Source organism: Tripterygium wilfordii, chromosome 21 (genome assembly GCF_013401445.1).
Source record: "Tripterygium wilfordii isolate XIE 37 chromosome 21, ASM1340144v1, whole genome shotgun sequence".
Taxonomy (NCBI): Eukaryota; Viridiplantae; Streptophyta; class Magnoliopsida; order Celastrales; family Celastraceae; genus Tripterygium; species Tripterygium wilfordii.
In genome coordinates this window covers 17,163,172-17,184,486 of record NC_052252.1, presented here as the reverse complement: position 1 = coordinate 17,184,486, position 21,315 = coordinate 17,163,172, and the positions used below count along the sequence as shown (strand labels likewise).

Below are 21,315 nucleotides of genomic sequence, written 5' to 3'. Positions count from 1 at the left end.
AGCCTAACTCTCTATTGAAAACCCAGGTTGACAATGAGAGGTTTGTCATCCCTTATAAGCTATAATTCAAATCCACAATTTTTCGATGTGGGATTCTCATCAAGGTGCTAGTACTTTATTTATATATGACTTGTTTGGGTTATGTTAATCCGATATGGGATATTAGTCTTCACACAAACTAATGTCTTTTTTAGTTATAACCCTATATATGATAAAGTTATTTTTGTATGAGTAATGCTACATCCACCCTAAATAAGACATCCATTTTAATGTCAAATTTATGTGTCATTGATTACAAATACACGTGTATGTTCCACTTAACATCCAACATCAACATTAATTGAGAGTCAAATGAAGGTGACATTTTGAGATTTCAAATATTATTCTTTTTGTATATATAATAACAAACAATTCTTGTTGTCTTTTCCCCCTCATATTACATCAATAAATTTCTTGTTTTTATTTTTGGCTCTATAAATATCTAATTGGCACCGCCATTCTTGGTATCACTCTGACCACCACCACCACCACCGCCGTCACCCGGATCACCACCACCAACAACCAGCGTACGCACCTTGAACCGCTTGAGCCTAAAGTCTTCTTCACCACCTCTGGCAGTACTCGGTGTCCGTGGCGAACCAACGCTTAAACTCCTCTGCAGACTCCGAACTTGTGTTTGTTCCAAATGATTCAATTTCCCCTCCAACAACATTGCATCAATCCTCTTGATCAACTCCATAAAACCATCACGAAGTCCTGGGAATAATTTCTTAAACAATTCACTTCTTCTGCTGTAAAGCCCCCTTGAAAATTCCAACAACATTAACAACCTCGGATCAACTCCACTTGTTGTCTCTGCCTGGGATTGGATTCTGTGGTAAAGAACATCCATCTCATTTCCCACAAGTGATAAATCATCAAATGTTCCAAGAAATGGAGGTTGTTCAGCATTGCTTATTGGCGTATTATTTGTTATTGTTGCAAGTTGAATTGGATATCCGTATCGATGTATGTCGATGCCGTCCAATTCGGATCCTGCCATGATTGATCTGCAAGTCTTTTCGATGGGCTGAAGAGATGATGAAAGTAGCTTGTGTGTCTGTGTGTGTATATATATAGGTTTGGTGTATGTGCTTGTGTGTATATATAGGTTGGGCAGACTTGTCGCTTACTCAATTGAGGTGTGAGATGTTCAAGTAATTGATTTGGCTAAGTACGCATTGATGACTCGTTATGTCTAGATAATGATGACCAAATCATGACCCAAGTTTTTGCATTTTTGATCATAGAAGTTATCTATAACTGGTTACTTGTAAGGACTTTTTCAATAAGAATGGAGAATTCTCCAAGTTGTGTGTGAGGATTAGGTCAAAAGTTTTGGTCACATAGAATGAAATTTCTTTGAGGATTTCAACATTAATCTCTTTTTCATTATAGTGCAAGAGTGTTTAAGTAAACAATAACCACTTGGGTGATAACACAGTAGTGAATCTCGTTGGGGCTAAATCGTATGTATTCGGGAGGTTTAGAGTTTGATTCTCAAGCAATACCTGTTGTGATTACGTGTTGAGTTTGACCTAACTTAACATATTGTCGAGTATAAAACTTTTACACTTACGAGTTTGATAACCTGAATTTAGACCCGTTTGGATATTACTTTAATTAATTATTTTCTCTTCTCTTCTCTATCCTTTATCATGAATCACTTTTAAAAAATAAAATAAAAATAAAAATTCCCACCTTAATTTGATTGTATTGTTCGGAATATAAGAGCAATAGTGATTCCAATTTCGAAGTGGCAAATGCCCTTCTGAATCATTGGGCTACAAGCCCAGTGATTAAAAGTACAGTAGCGGGCTTAATTAATTGGAATAATTGGGCCGGAAACAAAAATCAAGAAGTCCAGCAAATACTTTTGCGCCTGGCAAGCCCAGCCCAAAGACAGGGCAATGCATCACGTGCGGAAAGGGTGGTTTCATTTGTTTCCTTTTGGAAAAGTTTCAATTGTTTCCTTGACTCGTTTGACAACGGGAAAATATCGATATTTAAAAATAATAAATATATATAACGCGTCGCGTAGAACTTCAGCTATGGTTCAAATTTCGAACGCCCCACCGCCTTTTGAGTCCGTTAGGAGGATCGTGGGCGTAAACGGTCGGTTCTTAATCCTAGCCATCTATATATTGATCTCTAAAATCTGATTCTTTAAAGAAAGTCTCTTGTTGATCATCGTCAGATTTACGGAGTTTATCTTCTGGCGTCCTGGTGATCGGACTCCGAAGTTGGGTTTTGTGGGTTTAGGTTTTACGGTTCAATTTTGCCGTTTCATGGGTGGGGGTTAGTGGAGTTTCTGATTGTTGTTTCTTCCAGGTTCTTTTTGGAAGATTTAGGGTTCGATAATTCATGTTGGGATCTCGCCTTGGTCAATGGTGTTTTATGAAAGCCCTTCAGTTTGATCTGATTGCCGATCATGACAATTGGGATTCTGGGTGTCGCTGGTTCGTTCGGAAGGATTAGTCATTATTTTCTTATGGCGGTTGGTCACTTATATTGTCACGACGGTATAATTTTTCCTGTTTTATTGTTGGCTTCATATCTTCTTGCTTTCTCGAGTTACAGAGGGCTGGATGCCCGAATGATATGGATCTACTTGCTTACGATTGTTATCGTATTAGGGCATTAATGCAGACCCTACTGTGGCTAATGCAATATTGATGTAAATCGTGTGGGTTTCATACTCCCTGCGGTGGAATTTTTATTTTGGGTACTTTCTGTAGTGTGATTTACACATGCAGATGTAAATACTTCCTCTACGTGTCTCGAGCATACTGGGGATTGTTAAATAATATTTTTCAGTGAGGAAGCCATATTTCTATAAGATGTTTGATGAACTCTAATTGGCCCGAGGAAGCAAAATTTCTATAAGATGTTTGATGAACTCTAATTGGCCCGAGGAAGCAATATTTCCATAAGATGTTTGATGAACACTAATTGGCCCGAGGAAGGAAGATTTCTATAAGATGTTTGATGAACTCTAATTGGCCCGAGGAAGCAATACTTCCATAAGATGTTTGATGAACTCTAATTGGCCCGAGGAAGCAATATTTCTATAAGATGTTTGATGAACTCTAATTGGCCCGTGATTGTGTGTAGTCTTCCAGACTTGTTCTACTTGATCCAGTATTTTTCCAAAATTGTAGTTTCTTTTGAAGATTTTGTTTTCTACCTTCTATTTTGCTATGTTTGTTGGAGTTTTCATTGCCCTTTACAATTTGATGAAGTCCATTGGGACTGTCATACTGTAGTCTTCCGGTCTGATAATTTTTCCTAAATATGTATGTTATATATATATATATATATAATTGTTTTTGGACTTTCTATTTTCTACTCTCTATTTTGCTAGATATGATGGGTTTTTGATAACCTTTTCACGTTTTTGGGAACCTTAATGGGGCTGAAATTGTGTGGTCGAGCCTTTTCTATGTGATTCATTTATCTTCTTTTTTTTTTCCCTTCTTCTTCTTCTTTTCTAAATTTCTGTTTTTTTTTTTTGACAATTTAATGAAGTTTAATAGGGCTGTAGTCTTGTGGTCTTCCAGCCTTTTATTCATATGATCCAATAATTTTTTTTCCGAAATTTCTTGGGGTGTCCACGGTCAATTTCGGTTGGTTTTTTGATATAAATTTAGTCAACAGTGCAGTCGGTTATTTGCGGTTTGGTGGTTTTTCGATTGGTCCTCACAAGATACATTTGACAATAACCGACCAAACGGTTTGGCGGTCGGTTCAGTTTGGCACGGTTTTTTTTGGACAACCCTAGAAATTTCTATATATATTTTTTACGTGCATGTTTTCCACCTTATTTTTTGCTACGTATGATGGAGTTTTGATTCCCTTCATGTATTCTATATGGTCCTTTGAGAGGGAGTTATACTTATCCTTCAGTTGTAATAAGATTACTTTGGTTATAGTTGGACGGTGTTCAGTATATGCAACTTTGTTTCAGAAGGGTTGCTGTGAGGGTTATTGGTTTGGTTGTCTTCTTGGAAGTGGCATGGGATACCATTATCTGAGAGGGAGTCTCTACTGACCCCCTTCTTTATTTTTACCCTACTGCTTGAATGCTTACTTATGCTTTTTTTGACAATGAAGCTTTTGAGAAATCTTACTTTGCTTTTGATATACTTTCTGAGATGTGTATGGTTTAGCCCATGTACGCAGCTGTTCTATAGCTGAAGAGAAAAAGGTTGGCAGCACTAATATTTCACGGGGGAAATGATATACATACGGAAAGGTTGGTAGATATTCTTCTTGATTTAATGGATGTTTTCTTCAACTTACTGATCGCTAATGTATATAGCTATGTTGTAGCAACTTTTTTGCTTAGTATATTATATGACTTGTTAAACTATTGAGTCTTGATATGGTTTATGAGTCATCTTGGATCGATTGTTGGCCGTTGCCTTTTTTGTATGAAATTATGGAGATAGTGCTGTGCCTGAGTTTTAATATGGGAAATTCCTGCTGTCACCTTTGATTCAGCAAATGGACAGAACTGTGATTTAAATTTGAATCCTGAAATCAATGTCAGTTTTTTGACATAAATTTAGCTGACCGTTTGGTTGGTTATTGGCGGTTTGGTCGGTTTTTTCGGTCGATCCTCAGTAACTTACATTTGACAATAACCAACCAAATGGTCAGTTTGGCGGTCGGTTCGGTTTGACATGATTTTTTGCACAGCCCTAGAAATTTCTATATATATATATATATATATATTTGATGTTTACGTTTTCCACCTTATATTTTTCAACGTATGATGGAGTTTTGATTCCCTTTATAGTTTCTATATGGTCCTTTGAGAGGGAGTTATACTTGTCCTTCAGTTGTTATAAATAATATTTATATAGTCAGAGTTCCTATTAAGGTTACTTTGGTTATAGTTGGAAGTTACGGTGTTGAGAAACTTTTGAATCATTAGTTCCGCTGAAAGATTCTATCCTTGTCTAATCTAAATGGCAAGGTGGCTTTTGGGAGATTGTTCTCGGAAGTAGCATGGATTGCCTCTTTTCAGAGACAGTAGATGCTAGCAAAAGTTGAATATAATATAACTACAACTCAATCGTCAAAAAATGCAGAGCTTGGGAAGGGTTTTGTGTGATTACTTGTGATAAAAAAATTGATGCTAACCGAATATCAAAATGCATTCATACGAAGGTTGAATTAGATGGGAGAACACTCATTCCTCAAGGGGAATGAAAAGATTACAATTCTATGGGGTAGCAATTCGGTCAGATACAAGGGCAAACGATGTATTCTGGAGAAGCATGTGATGGTGAAGAGTGCAAGGGTGACACTAAGTCATTTCTGGATATTTTGATTCTGCGCTAGATCTTGCAACCACGCTTCTGTTCTTGCAGGTCCAAGATACAATTTTTTACCAAACAAACATCAAATTATATTCTGGGAGTCTTTGTCTGATTGAGAACCCACCAATCAACATCCATTACCACTATACTTGATGATGTTCATGGTCAAATTATAGCGAACCATGCCATGGGGCACATTTGAGATTTCGTGGGATACTTATGATTTCATCATGGAGTGTGCATATATATATATATGTCTCCTACCTTTTATTTTCTAGGTATGATGATTTCTGATTGCCGTTTACAATTTAATGAACTTTAATGTGGCTGTGATTGTGTTGCATTCCAACCTTTTTCTATATGATTCTTTGAGAGGGAGTTACACTTATCCTTCAGTTATATATAATATTTATTGAGCCTAAGTCCTTATTAATTATTATGGTTACTTTGGTTATAGTTGGAAGTTACGGTGTTGTGAAACTTTTGAATCATTAGTTTCCCTAAAAGATGATATCCTTATCTATTCTAAATGGCTAGGTGGCTTTTGGGTGATTGTTCTTGGAAGTAGCATGGATTGCATCCTTTGAGAGAGAGTTATAATTATCCTTCTGTTGTTATAAATAATATTTATGTAGCCAGAGTACTTATTATGATTACTTTGGTTGGAAGTTATGGTGTTGAGAAAATTTTGAATCATTACTTCCCATAGAAGATTCTATCTTCATATACTCTTGCAAGCTGGCAGGCATTCTATTCTCTTTAACTTGTTCTATTGTGAGTACTTGAGATTCAAGTTAGTGTTTCTCCAACTTTACTTGAATATGAGCAACTCTTGTAATTTCTGGTAATTTGATATCTGATATGTTTTCCTTGCCCTGAAACATGCCTGGGTTGAAGCTTGGTTTGATTATATTTTGAATTAGATTCCTTGATAGATGGCATGTTTTCTGTCAATGAAAAAGAAGTTGCATATTTTATAAGGTATGCTATGGGTTGGATCATATTGCTCTGGTGGTAAGTCTCAATATGTTTTGTAGCTTATTCAAGATGGGTATAGATGTGTTTAATTTTATTCGGTAGACAACATGTGATGTGCTGCAAGATGTCGAAGATTTTTTTTTCTTCCCCTCACAATTATTAATGGTCTCATCAATTTGGAAGTTATTGCCAGCGCGTTTTCTGTCACCTAATAGATTTGGTAGCTTTGAGCTGAAGAATCACTTGGATTTTCGTAGATATTATTAAGTGGTGTCCTGGTGCCATCTTCCTTGCCTTGTCCAAAGGCCATTTTTTTTGAGTGTGAAAAGGCAATTGTATGTATCATGAAGTTGGTTCCTCGAAATTGAATGGATTTTGCATTAATATGCAGATGGACCTCCTTGTTTTGTTCGCTCCTTGATTTTGTTGTAACTACGTGGCATTTGCAGTTATTATTGTGGGGGAATCTGTTGCTCGTCAGTTTGCTTTTGGACAAAATATTCACTTTTATTAATTTTCCCATCATTATTTGTAGAGGTGTCTCCAGTTCCTTATAATTAATCTTCCCATCATTCCGGGGATGCGTTTGGCAGATAAACTGTTTAGAAATATTTGGATCATTGGTTGCCAGTAATAATTTAGTCGTCAACTTCCCTCGGTGAATTGTATTTTTTGTCCTTATTCTCTCATGACCTTACCTTGTATGTTGTTGTTTATATTGGAAGTACTCTGGCATTTTCATGCTTATAGTTCTTGTAGCCATGTTATTTCCTTGGTTGAGCGGAGCAAAAACTAGCGATGGTGCAATGCTTCTCAGATTGTGTTATTTTATATAAAACTTCTGTTTCTGATAGCAATTAACAGTAACTTACTTCACAGGGTGGAATTTAGTTTGATACATCTCTTTAGTAGCAATGTCCTCTTAAGGGTAGTGAGCTGGCTAACAGTAAGGTGATTTGGTTTCTCCAGTTTATGTGGTGCCTTTTCAATTATGATTTTTTGAATCTTGTTGTTGACAACTAGCTTGCTATATGAGTTTTGTTAATGTTAGCTGTTTTATTGCCTTAAATTTTGGCAATATGTTGTTGCAGCACTATGACATGGCATAAGATTTCCAGAGTAGTTATATTTTCATCAATGGTCTCATCAATGATGAAGTTATCGTCTGAATTATAAGATATTGACAATGCTATTTGATGGTTTTATGTAGCTTCATGTGTTGTTTTTTATTTCACAATTGTAGTGTCGTATGGATTCTCATTTAATGTTTTTATGGGGTCCTTGTGTTTCAGCTTTGGTCAAGTGCTAAACCAAGTCGTGGTGTTTACCTTTGGCAGTAAAGTTGATCTCGAAATTTGTGGCTTTGTTGTTTTAACATGAAAGATTCAATCATCCTCTCTAGAAGTTTGATGTTCTCTAGTTTTGTTCTTTTATGACCTTGCTTGAGATTCAATTGTAGTTTTTTTGTGGAATGCTCGAAATTCTCATGACTTTGAGAAGGGTTGATGTGAGGTGACTAGTTTCGTTGTCTTCTTGAAAGTGGCATGGGATAGAATTATCTGAGAGGGAGTCTGTACTTACCCTCTTCTTTTACCCTACTGCTTGGATGCTTACTTGTGCTTTAAGAAAACTATCTTTCTTTCTTTTTTTTTTATTACACTAGTTTCCGAAACAAAGCGTTCATGATGTGATGACCGCAAATGTATTCCGACTCGCTGAGAGTGAAACAACCGATCTTTCTATATATTTTCTATAGAAGAACCTTGAGCTTTGAAGCAAGTGGTCTATGTGCATGTGTAAGCAATGCGGTGTATTTCTATGTTGATTCACATATGCTACTCGTTGCATTTGTTCCGCGGACATTGTTAGGTTCAGCTGCATGGTGTTCGTTATGATCGTGTGAGAGGAGTTTAGAACATCCTGAAGTCCCAACTAAGTGTGCTGATGTGGTGGCGTGTTTGTTATCCGATATTACTCCTGTTAGTTTCTTTTCAGTACATCAAGTAGTGGCGGGTCTTCTCATCACTCACTTAAAGTTCCTCACTGTGACAGCAGAATGTGGTTGTGAATAAGCTTAAGAAATATGATTCACTTCAATCAAGAATTATTTATACATCCTTTTACTTTTGTTTCAGGGCCCAAGGTCTCTCTGCAATTACTTCCTTTTATATACTTAATCGTCTTCTCCAGGTTCGTTGGTTGTACAAGCTTGATTAATGCTGTTACTGGTGGTATATTATATCTCTTTATGAAGTTTAGCTTGGGAAATGCTACTGAAGAGGGAAAGGTTGGCAGCACTAATATTTCTAATTCTCTTCCCAACTGTTTCAATAATTTAATGGAATCGATACTTAATTGTTGTGACCCTATACTGGAGCAGGTTGCTAACATTCCTGGGACGCCTTTGGCAGATAAACTGTTTAGAAATATTTGGATCATTTGTTGCCAGTAATAATTTAGTCGTCAACTTCCCTCGGTGAATTCTATTTTTTGTCCTTATTCTCTCGTGACCTTACCTTGTATGTTGTTGTTGTTGTTTATATTGGAAGTACCCTGGCATTTTCATGCTTATAGTTCTTGTAGCAATGTTATTTCCTTGGTTGAGTGGAGCAAAAGCTAGCGACGGTGCAATGCTTCTCAGATTGTGTTATTTTATTATTATACAAAACTTCTGTTTCTGAAAGCAATTAACAGTAACTTACTTCACAGGGTGGAATTTAGTTCGATACATCTCTTTAGTAGCAAGTAGCAACGTCCTCTTAAGGGTAGTGAGCTGGCTAACAGTAAGGTGATTTGGTTTCTCAAGTTTATGTGGTACCTTTTCAATTATGATTTTTTGAATCCTGTTATTGACAACTAGCTTGCTATATGAGTTTTGTTAATGTCAGCTGTTTCATGGCCTTAAATTTTTTGTGGAATGCTCGAAATTCCTATGGCTTCAGTATATGCAACCTTGTTTTAGAAGGGTTGATGTGAGGTGACTGGTTTTGTTGTCTTCTTGAAAGTGGAGTGGGATAGAATTATCTGAGAGGGAGTCTCTACTTACCCTCTTCTTTTTGTTTAACCTACTGCTTGGTTGCTTACTTGTGCTTTAAGCGGATTGTCTTTTTTTTTTTTTATTACACTAGTTTCCGACACAAAGCGTTCCTGATGTGATGACCGCAAATGTATCCGGATTTGCTGTGAGTGAAACATCCTATCTTTCTTTATATTTTCTATAGAAGAACGTTGAGCTTTGAAGCAAGTGGTCTATGTGCATGTGTAAGCAATGCGGTGCATTTCTATGTTGATTCACATATGCTACTCGTTGCATTTGTTCAGTGGACATTGTTAGGCTCAGCTGCATGGTGTTCGTTATGATCGTAGGAGAGGAGTTTAGAACATCCTGAACCCAACTAATTGTGCTGATGTTGTGACGTGTTTGTTATGCGACATTACCGGTTAGTTTTTTCTTTTCAGTACATGAACTAGTGGCGGCTCTTCTCATCACTCACTTAAAGTTCCTCTCTGTGACTGCAGAATGTGGTGGTGAATAAGCTTATGAAATATGATTCACTTCAATCAAGAATTATTTATACAACCTTTTGTTTTTGTTTCAGGGCCCAAGGTCTATCTGTAATTACTTCTGTTTATATACTTAATCGACTTCTTCAAATCGTTGGTTATAAAAGCTTGACTAATGCTGTTACTGGTGGTATATTATATCTCTTTATGAAATTAAGCTTGGGAGATGCTGCTTAAGGGGAAAAGGTTGGCAACACTAATATTTCTAATTCTCTTCCCAACCGTTTCAATGGTTTAAAGGAATTGGTACGTAATGGTTCTGAATAAGTTTATGAAATATGATTCACTTCAATCAAGAATTATTTATACAACCTTTTACTTTTGTTTCAGGGCCCAAGGTCTGTCTGCAATTACTTCCTTTTATATACTTAATCGTCTTCTTCAGGTTCGTTGGTTGTAAAAGCTTGACTAATGCTGTTACTGGTGGTATATTATATCTCGGTATGAAATTAAGCTTGGGAAATGCTACTGAAGAGGAAAAGGTTTGGCAGCACTAATATTTCTAATTCTCTTCCCAACTGTTTCAATGATTTAATGGAATTGATACTTAATTGTTCTTAGTTTGAAGAGACAGAATAACTTGATGCAGACCATCTGTTTATCATCAACTTACCAAAAAAAGGTATTCATCATCAAATTCTCATTCTAAAAGCTACCACAAGGAAAATGATATACATACGGAAAGGTTGGTAGATATTCTTCTTGATCTAATAGATGTTGTCTTTAACTTACTGACTGCTTATGTATATAGCTATGTTGTAGAGACTTTTTTGCTTATTATATTATATTACTTGTTAAACTATTGAGTCTTGATATGGTTTATGAGTCATCTTGGGTCAATTTTCTGCCGTTGCCTTTTCTGCCACCTTTGACATCTATGATGTCGGTGTCTTGTTTAGTTGAGTTGCTGTAATATCTATACATGCTATTATACTTTATTTACCTACATTCTGTGGAGTGTGGTGAGACGACTTTAGCACGGGAATAAGGTGAGAAGCACTGAATGGGCAGGTCTGTTTAAATTTGGTGCTTTTCGTGAAATACACTATCTTGAGGAAACTACTATTTCCTGGAGCCTTCATTGTACATTTGGTGTGGAATTTCAAAATTGAAAAATAATGAATGAACCCTGAGAGTGAAATTTAGAATGAGGAATAAGTGAAAAGCACTCTATGGGCAGGTCTGTTTATGTTTTGTGCTTTCATGAAATATGCTAACTTGAGGAAATAACATCTATTTTCTGAAGCCTTTGCTGTGCACTTGGCTTGAAATGTCAAAATTCACAAAGATTTAGTGAACGGTGTGAGAAGCTTTGGCATGGGGAAAAAGTGAGAAGTAGGGTAGGTCCGTTTAAATTTTGTGCTTTTCAGAAACACACTAAAATTAGGAAACATCTATTTTATGGAGCCTTTTGATGTACTGGAATTTCAAAACTGAAAAATAATGAATGAACGGCAAGACAGGGCCTTGGCATGTGGAAAAAGTGAGAAGCACTCAATGGGTGGGTCCATTTAAATTTTGTGTTTTTCATGAGGAAACTACTATTTTCTGGAGTCTTTGTTGTAGACTTGGCTTGAAATTCAAATCTCAAAAAAAATGAATGAACTGTGAGATTATTTTGGCATGGGGCAAACATGAGAAGCATTTAAAGGGCAGGTCTGTTTGTATTTTGTGCTTTTCATGAAATATGCGAACCTGAGGAAATACCATCTATTTCTTGGAGCCTTTGTTGTACACTTGGCTTGGAATTTGAAAACTGAAAAAGATTGAAGGAATGGTGGGCATGGATAAAAAGTGAGAGGCACTCAGTGGGTAGGTCCGTTTAAGTTTTGTACTTTTCATGAAACACACTAACCTCGGGAAATAGCATCTATTTTTTGGAGCCTTTGTTGTACAATTGGCCGGTAATTTCAAAACTGAAAACAATTAGAGAGGACTTTAGCATGAGGTAAAAGTGAGGAGCACTCAATGGGCAAATGATGAATCATTAGTATTCTGGAGAAGCATGTGATGGTGAAGAGTGCAAGGGTGATACTAAGTCATTTCTGGATATTTTGATTCTGCGCTAGACCTTGCAACCACGCTTCTGTTCTTGCTGGTCAAAGATACAATTTTTTACCAAACAAACATCAAATTATATTCTGGGAGTCTTTGTCTGATTGAGAACCCACCAATCAACATCCATTAAAACACTGTACTTAACAATGTTCATGGTCAGATTATTGCGAACCATGCCATGGGGCACATTTGAGATTTCGTGGGATACTTATAATTTCATCGTGGAGTGTGCATATATATATATATATGTTTCCTACCTTTTATTTTCTAGGTATGATGATTTCTGATTGCCATTTACAATTTAATGAACTCTAATGTGGCTGTGATTGTGTTGCATTCAAACCTTTTTCTATATGGTTCTTTGAGAGGGAGTTACACTTATCCTTCAGTTATATATAATATTTATAGAGCCCAAGTCCTTATTATGGTTACTTTGGTTATGGTTGGAAGTTACGGTGTTGTGAAACTTTTGAATCATTAGTTTCCCTAAAAGATGATATCCTCATCTATTCTAAATGGCTAGGTGGCTTTTGGGTGATTGTTCTTGGAAGTAGCATGGATTGCATCCTTTGAGAGAGAGTTATAATTATCCTTCTGTTGTTATAAATAATATTTATGTAGCCAGAGTACTTATTATGATTACTTTGGTTGGAAGTTATGGTGTTGAGAAAATTTTGAATCATTACTTCCCATAGAAGATTCTATCTTCATATACTCTTGCAAGCTGGCAGGCATTCTATTCTCTTCAACTTGTTCTATTGTGAGTACTTGAGATTCAAGTTAGTGTTTCTCCAACTTTACTTGAATATGAGCAACTCTTGTAATTTCTGGTAATTTGATATCTGATATGTTTTCCTTGCCCTGAAACATGCCTGGGTTGAAGCTTGGTTTGATTATATTTTGAATTAGATTCCTTGATAGATGGCATGCTTTCTGTCAATGAAAAAGAAGTTGCATATTTTATAAGGTATGCTATGGGTTGGATCATATTGCTTTGGTGGTAAGTCTCAATATGTTTTTGTAGCTTATTCAAGATGGGTATAGATGTGTTTCATTTTATTCGGTAGACAGCATGTGATGTGCTGCAAGATGTCGAAGATTTTTTTTTCTTCCCCTCACAATTATAAATGGTCTCATCAATTTGGAAGTTATTGCCTGTGCGTTTTCTGTCACCTAATAGATTTGGTAGCTTTGAGCTGAAGAATCACTTGCATTTTCATAGATATTATTAAGTGGTGTCCTGTGCCATCTTCCTTGCCTTGTCCGAAGGCCTTTTTTTTAGTGTGAAAAGGCAATTGTACGTATCATGAAGTTGGTTCCACAAAGTTGAATGGATTTTGCATTAATATGCAGATGGAACTCCTTGTTTTGTTCGCTCCTTGATTTTGTTGTAACTACGTGGCATTTGCAGTTATTATTGTGGGGGAATCTGTTGCTCGTTGGTTTGCTTTTGGACAAAATATTCACTTTTATTAATCTTCCCATCATTATTTGTAGAGGTGTCTCCAGTTCCTTATAATTAATCTTCCCATCATGGCATCATTCCGGGGATGCGTTTGACAGATAAACTGTATAGAAATATTTGGATCATTGGTTGCCAGTAATAATTTAGTCGTCAACTTCCCTCGGTGAATTCTATTTTTTGTCCTTTTTCTCTCGTGACCTTACCTTGTATGTTGTTGTTTATATTGGAAGTACCCTGGCATTTTCATGCTTATAGTTCTTGTAGCTATGTTATTTCCTTGGTTGAGCGGAGCCAAAACTAGTGATGGTGCAATTCTTCTCAGATTGTGTTATTTTATACAAAACTTCTGTTTCTGATAGCAATTAACAGTAACTTACTTCACAGGGTGGAATTTAGTTTGATACATCTCTTTATTAGCAATGTCCTCTTAAGGGTAGTGAGCTGGCTAACAGTAAGGTGATTTGGTTACTCAAGTTTATGTGGTACCTTTTCAATTATGAATTTTTGATCTTCTTGTTGACAACGAGCTTGCTATAGGAGTCTTGTTAATGTTAGCTGTTTTATTGCCTTAAATTTTGGCAATATGTTGTTGCAGCACTATGACATGGCATAAGATTTTCAGAGTAGTTATATTTTCATCAATGATGAAGTTATCGTCTGAATTATAAGATATTGGCAATTCTATTTGATGGTTTTATGTAGCTTCATGTGTTGTTTTTTTATTTCACAATTGTAGTGTTGTATGGATTCTCGTTTCATGTTTTTATGGGGTCCTTGTGTTTCAGCTTTGGTCAAGTGCTAAACCAAGTCGTGGTGTTTGCCTTTGGCAGTAAAGTTGATCTTGAAATTTGTGGCTTTATTGTTTTAACATGAAAGATTCAATCATCCTCTCTAGAAGTTTGATGTTCTCTAGTTTTGTTCTTTTATGACCTTGCTTGAGATTCAATTGTAGTTTTTTTGTGGAATGCTCGAAGTTTAAGGGTTGATGTGAGGTGACTGGTTTCGTTGTCTTCTTGAAAGTGGAGTGGGATAGAATTATCTGAGAGGGAGTCTCTACTTACCCTCTTCTTTATTTTTACCCTACTGCTTGGTTGCTTACTTGTGCTTTAAGCGGATTGTCTTTTTTTTTTATTACACTAGTTTCCGAAACAAAGTGTTCCTGATGTGATGACCGCAAATGTATCCCGACTCGCTGTGACTGAAACATCCGATCTTTCTATATATTTTCTATAGAAGAACCTTGAGCTTTGAAGCAAGTGGTCTATGTGCATGTGTAAGCAATACGGGTGTATTTCTATGTTGATTCACATATGCTACTCGTTGCATTTGTTCAGCGGACATTGTTAGGTTCAGCTGCATGGTGTTCGTTATGATCGTATAAGAGGAGTTTGGAACATCCTGAAGTCCCAACTAAGTGTGCTGATGTGGTGACGTGTTTGTTATCCGATATTACTCCTGTTAGTTTCTTTTCAGTACATCAAGTAGTGGCGGGTCTTCTCATCGCTCACTTGAAGTTCCTCTCTGTGACTGCAGAATATGGTTGTGAATATGGTTCTTTTCAGTACATCCTTTTAATTTTGTTTCAGGACCCAAGGTCTCTCTGCAATTACTTCCTTTTATATAGTTAATCGTCGTCTTCAGGTTCGTTGGTTGTAAAAGCTGGACTAATGCTGTAACTGGTGGTATATTTATATCTCTTTATGAAATTAAGCTTGGGACATGCTACTGAAGAGGAAAAGGTTGGCAGCACTACTATTTCTAATTCTCTTCCCAACTGTTTCAATGATTTAATGGAATCTATACTTAATTGTTGTGACCGTATACTGGAGCAGGTTGCTAACATTCCTGGGTCGCGTTTGGCAGATAAACTGTTTAGAAATATTTGGATCATTTGTTGCCAGTAATAATTTAGTCATCAACTTCCCTCGGTGAATTCTATTTTTTGTCGTTATTCTCTCGTGACCTTACCTTGTATGTTGTTGTTTATATTGGAAGTACCCTGGCTCATGCTTATAGTTCTTGTAGCAATGTTTTTTCCTTGGTTGAGCGGAGCAAAAACTAGTGATGGTGCAATGCTTCTCGGATTGTGTTATTTTATACAACACTTCTGTTTCTGATAGCAATTAACAGTAACTTACTTCACAGGGTGGAATTTAGTTCGATACATCTCTTTAGTAGCAAGTAGCAACATCCTCTTAAGGGTAGTGAGCCGGCTAACAGTAAGGTGATTTGGTTTCTCAAGTTTATGTGGTACCTTTTCAATTATGATTTTTTGAATCCTGTTATTGACAACTGGCTTGCTATATGAGTTTTGTTAATGTCAGCTGTTTCATTGCCTTAAATTTTTTGTGGAATGCTCGAAATTCCCATGGCTTCAGTATATGCAACTTTGTTTGAGAAGGGTTGATGTGAGGTGACTGGTTTCGTTGTCTTCTTGAAAGTGGAGTGGGATAGAATTATCTGAGAGGGAGTCTCTACTTACCCTCTTGTTTACTTTTACCCCACTGCTCGGTTGCTTACTTGTGCTTTAAGCGGATTGTCTTTTTTTTTTTATTACACTAGTTTCCGAAACAAAGCGTTCCTGATGTGATGACCGCAAATGTATCCCGATTCGCTGTGAGTGAAACATCCGATCTTTCTGTATATTTTCTATAGAAGAACGTTGAGCTTTGAAGCAAGTGGTCTATGTGCATGTGTAAGCAATGCAGTGTATTTCTATGTTGATTCACATATGCTACTCGTTGCATTTGCTCAAGGGACATTGTTAGGTTCAGCTGCATGGTGTTCGTTATGATCGTATGAGAGGAGTTTAGAACATCCTGAACCCAACTAAGTGTGCTGATGTTGTGACGTGTTTGTTATGTGATATTACCCCTTAGTTTTTTCTTTTCAGTACATCAACTAGTGGCGGCTCTTCTCATCACTCACTTAAAGTTCCTCTCTGTGACTGCAGAATGTGGTTGTGAATAAGTTTATGAAATATGATTCACTTCAATCAAGAAGTATTTATACAACCTTTTGTTTTTGTTTCAGGGCCCAAGGTCTATCTGTAATTCCTTCCGTTTATATTAATCAACTTCTTCAAATCGTTGGTTATAAAAGCTTGACTAATGCTGTTACCGGTGGTATATTATATCTCTTTATGAAATTAAGCTGGGGAGATGCTGTTTAAGGGGAAAAGGTTGGCAACACTAATATTTCTAATTCTCTTCCCAACCGTTTCAATGGTTTAAAGGAATTGGTACGTAATGGTTCTGAATAAGTTTATGAAATATGATTCACTTCAATCAAGAATTATTTATACAACCTTTTACTTTTGTTTCAGGGCCCAAGGTCTGTCTGCAATTACTTCCTTTTATATACTTAATCGTCTTCTTCAGGTTCGTTGGTTGTAAAAGCTTGACTAATGCTGTTACTGGTGGTATATTATATCTCGGTATGAAATTAAGCTTGGGAAATGCTACTGAAGAGGAAAAGGTTTGGCAGCACTAATATTTCTAATTCTCTTCCCAACTGTTTCAATGATTTAATGGAATTGATACTTAATTGTTCTTAGTTTGAAGAGACAGAATAACTTGATGCAGACCATCTGTTTATCATCAACTTACCAAAAAAAGGTATTCCTCATCAAATTCTCATTCTAAAAGCTACCACCAGGAAAACGATATACATATGGAAAGGTTGGTAGATATTCTTCTTGATCTAATAGATGTTGTCTTTAACTTACTGACTGCTTATGTATATAGCTATGTTGTAGAGACTTTTTTGCTTATTATATTATATTACTTGTTAAACTATTGAGTCTTGATATGGTTTATGAGTCATCTTGGGTCAATTTTCTGCCGTTGCCCTTTCTGTCACCTTTGAAATCTATGATGTTGGTGTCTTGTTTAGCTGAGTTGTTGTGATATCTATACATGCTATGTTACATATACTTTATTCACCTACATTCTGTGGAGTGTGGTGAGACGACTTTAGCACAGGAAAAAGGTGAGAAGCACTGAATGGGCAGGTCTGTTTAAATTTGGTGCTTTTCGTGAAATACACTATCTTGAGGAAACTACTATTTCCTGGAGCCTTCATTGTACATTTGGTGTGGAATTTCAAAATTGAAAAATAATGAATGAACCCTGAGAGTGAAATTTAGAATGAGGAATAAGTGAAAAGCACTCAATGGGCAGGTTCGTTTATGTTTTGTGCTCTCATGAAATATGCTAACTTGAGGAAATAACATCTATTTTCTGAAGCCTTTGCTGTACACTTGGCTTGAAATGTCAAAATTGACAAAGATTTAGTGAATGGTGTGAGAAGCTTTGGCATGGGGAAAAAGTGAGAAGTAGGGTAGGTCCGTTTAAATTTTGTGCTTTTCAGAAACACACTGACATAAGGAAACATCTATTTTATGGAGCCTTTTGATGTACTGGAATTTCAAAACTGAAAAATAATGAATGAACGGCAAGACAGGGCCTTGGCACGTGGGAAAAGTGAGAAGCACTCAATGGGTGGGTCCATTTAAATTTTGTGTTTTTCATGAGGAAACTACCATTTTCTGGAGTCTTTGTTGTAGACTTGGCTTGAAATTTAAATCTCATAAAGAATGAATGAATTGTGAGATTATTTTGGCATGGGGCAAACATGAGAAGCACTTAAAGGGCAGGTCTGTTTATATTTTGTGCTTTTCATGAAATATGCGAACTTGAGGAAATACCATCTATTTCTTGGAGCCTTTGTTGTACACTTGGCTTGGAATTTGAAAACTGAAAAAGATTGAAGGAATGGTGGGCATGGAGAAAAAGTGAGAAGCACTCAGTGGGTAGTTCCGTTTAAGTTTTGTACTTTTCATGAAACACACTAACCTCGGGAAATAGATGGAAATAGCATCTATATTTTGGAGCCTTTGTTGTACAATTGGCTTGGAATTTCAAAAACTAAAACAATTAGAGAGGACTTTAGCATGAGGTAAAAGTGAGGAGTACTCAATGGGCAGGTCCGTTTATACTTGTGCTTTTCATGAAATACTCTAACTTGTGGAAGCATCTATTTCCTGGAGCCTTTCTGTATGGTTGGCTTGAAATTTCAAAACTCAATGAATAAACGGTGATAGAAGACTTTGGCATCGGAAAAAAGTGAGAAGCACTCAACTGGCGGGTCTGTTTATGTTTTGTGCTTTTCATGAAATACACGACCTTACCAAACAACATCTATTTCAATGGCATTTGACATGGTTACCCTTGTAGCTTATGGATGCCCACGCTAGGAGTGTTGTTGTCACTCTTTATTTAATGAACTCTTAAGTATTACAAGGGGTGGGAGTAAACTATTTATAGGTTTCATTGGTCATACTTCATATGGCAGTTGAGAAGTCCCATGGTAACGTATCTCTATATGTGGTGTTGCATCAATACATTGCTCAACTGTCACACTAGTTTTATCTTTGAATTTAGAAGAGCATTCAATGGGGCAGGTCTGTTTATGGTTCGTGCATTTCATCAAATGCACTAACTTGTGGAAACAGCATCTATTTCAATGGAAATTTTGCTGATTTTTCAAGATAATGAAAGTCTACTATATGATTATTGTCCGTTAATTATCTTTGTTTCATGAACACTTAATTCTTCCAAATTTTTAAGGGGTGAGAGTAAAACTGTTTGTAGGTTTCATTAGTCTTTGACTTCTTATGGCAGAGGAAAAGTCCCACAGTAACCTCAGTCGCTATATGTGGTGTTGCATCAATACAGTGCCTAATGGTCGCACTAGCTTTATGTATGAAGTGTAGGATGAACTATTTTTCTCCTCATTTTTTGGAACTAATTAAAAAGGGGGATGAGATGATGACAAATTTATATGAGCTCATTTCATGTTTATGTTTGAGTTTACATAATTTTCTGACGTCCCCAATGCAGCAAAGGCCCCTGCGTAGATGTTTTAGATTTTACCTGATGCCCAAAGGGAGTTGTAATGCATTTTTCTGTATAATATTTAGAGGAACCATTTCTTTGACATAAATAACTATACAGTCTCTTTATGTTTCAGGAGAAGAATATTTGCATTTTTATCCTCTGACAACCATTGCCTGCTGCTAGCATCTCTTTTGTTGCTGCTTATTTTAGCAAAAAGTAAAGGTATCTTACATCTATCCTCTGTGAGAAGCTTTGGACACAGCTTGTTATGAACAATTTGGCCCTTTTGGTTATGTATGCAGACCTTGATTATAAACTTGCTTCTTTGATTGGATTTGTTGGGTTGCAGCATAAGATGGTATGTATAAACTTCCACTTGCTTTGCCAAAAAAAGAAAGGAATGTCTAACTGAAAATGCCAAAAAAAGTTCCACATAAGATGGTTCCTTTTCAATTTCCGTTTCAGTATGTATCGATCTTAACATTTTTGCTGGCCTTAAATCCTGTATTGAATGTTTTAGCTAGTCATCCACCAACCCCTGTATTAGTGATGGTTCTTGCAGAAGCTTGTGAATTTTTATGGAGTGAGGCTCAGATCAAAACCTTCATCTTTTAATGAAAGATTTTGTCTGATTTTTTTCTACATATTAGAGGGACATGTCCATTAGGGTGAAAGGGATGTTGATATTCTCTTGTGGCTCATTTGATTAGTTAAATCATGCGAAGTGAAACTCTAATGCAAATGGGTATAGTTGTGTTTAATTTTATTCGGTAGACAGCATTAGGGGTGTGAATCGGTCGGTTTGGTTGGTTATTTTACATTGAGACACCCGGGCCGAAATTTTGATTTTCTTAGATATAAAAAACCGATAACCAACGGTCACGCTTATCTCGACATGAAAACCGCCCAACGGTTTTCTGTTATTATGGTCGGTTTTTCGGTTATTGGTCAAATATTTGGGCTTGATACACTAACTTAGTATACTAGCTAAATATGTGAAAAATTAAATAGTCATTTGACCCTTGGCCATAGGGCATATGTTGCACATCCAATATCCATAATTCAAAGAAGTAAATAAAGATTGAAAGACTAAAGTAAAAAACGAATTTAAGGTCTAAGGACCACACTTGGGCCATTGATTCAAAATTCAATGGTCCAAATTACAATTGTCATTATAATATATTTAAGTCATTAGTAATAAGAAATTATTAAGAATAAAAGATTATAATTTTATAAGTAAACTTGTAAATTTGTAAAACTTTTACTTACTTAACTATATTATATATTTAATATTTATGAATATATAATTTCGGTCGGTTAGGTCGGTTTGGTCGGTTTGTCTTGATAAATAAAAAACCGACTGAATTTTCGGTTTTTTTAACCTAGCATAACCGATCAATTCGGTTTTCACTTATATGTATTATATGAACCATCCAATCGGTCGGTTTGGTCGGGCGGTTCGATTTTTTCGATTAATTTTCACAGCCCTAGACAGCATGAGATGTGCTGCAAGATGTTTGAAGATTTATTTTTTCTCCACCTAAGTTATTGCCAGCGGGGTTGCTACTATTGTAGCTTTTTGTTTGGGATGCCTTTTGTGCTTGCTTGGCTCTCCATGGGAATCCCACTTGAACCCAATTGAGACCCCTTCCTTGTTGCCAAACTTCCTTTTCAATACACGATCCTCGTGGATAGGTTGGCTTTAGCTGGGTTGTCATGCCAACCATTTGTCTCTCTTTGTATGTTGGACATTCATAGATCGTGTTCTCATAGATTCATGTTTACATTCCCAAATGAGGGTGTAATTTGAAGGGATCTGATATTGTTCAAATCGCTACTTTATGAATGACTCACTTGGGTAGAAACCGTCAAGCCCAGTGGAGGGCTAGTGTTTCTGGTTTTAGTCTTTTCTTATCGAACTTTACCAAACTCAACAAGGTTGAAATATGTCGTATAGAAAAGGAAGAAGGGTCGTTTCGTAGAA

The 21,315-nt window shown here is 36.3% G+C and overlaps 1 protein-coding gene and 1 long non-coding RNA gene across 16 annotated transcripts; one reads left to right on the top strand and one right to left on the bottom strand.

Annotated features, from left to right (window-relative positions):
- Positions 1-313: 313 nt before the first annotated feature.
- Positions 314-1,081, bottom strand: LOC119987633. Its single transcript, XM_038832545.1, has one exon. It carries the CDS (start codon positions 1,040-1,042, stop codon positions 482-484), a length of 561 nt encoding a protein of 186 aa, XP_038688473.1. The 5' UTR covers positions 1,043-1,081; the 3' UTR covers positions 314-481.
- A 1,001-nt stretch (positions 1,082-2,082) lies between these two features.
- Positions 2,083-20,401, top strand: LOC119989638. Of its 15 annotated transcripts, none has more exons than XR_005465855.1 (6): positions 2,083-9,526; positions 9,666-9,784; positions 9,944-10,154; positions 10,239-16,672; positions 16,757-17,111; positions 19,465-19,724. It is a non-coding gene; the product is annotated as an uncharacterized LOC119989638 (long non-coding RNA). The 15 variants fall into 15 exon arrangements; XR_005465865.1 differs by having other exon boundaries at positions 2,083-10,154; positions 10,239-10,390; positions 10,498-10,593; positions 16,465-16,672; XR_005465863.1 differs by having other exon boundaries at positions 2,083-10,154; positions 10,239-10,390; positions 10,498-10,593; positions 14,766-16,672.
- Positions 20,402-21,315: the final 914 nt, after the last annotated feature.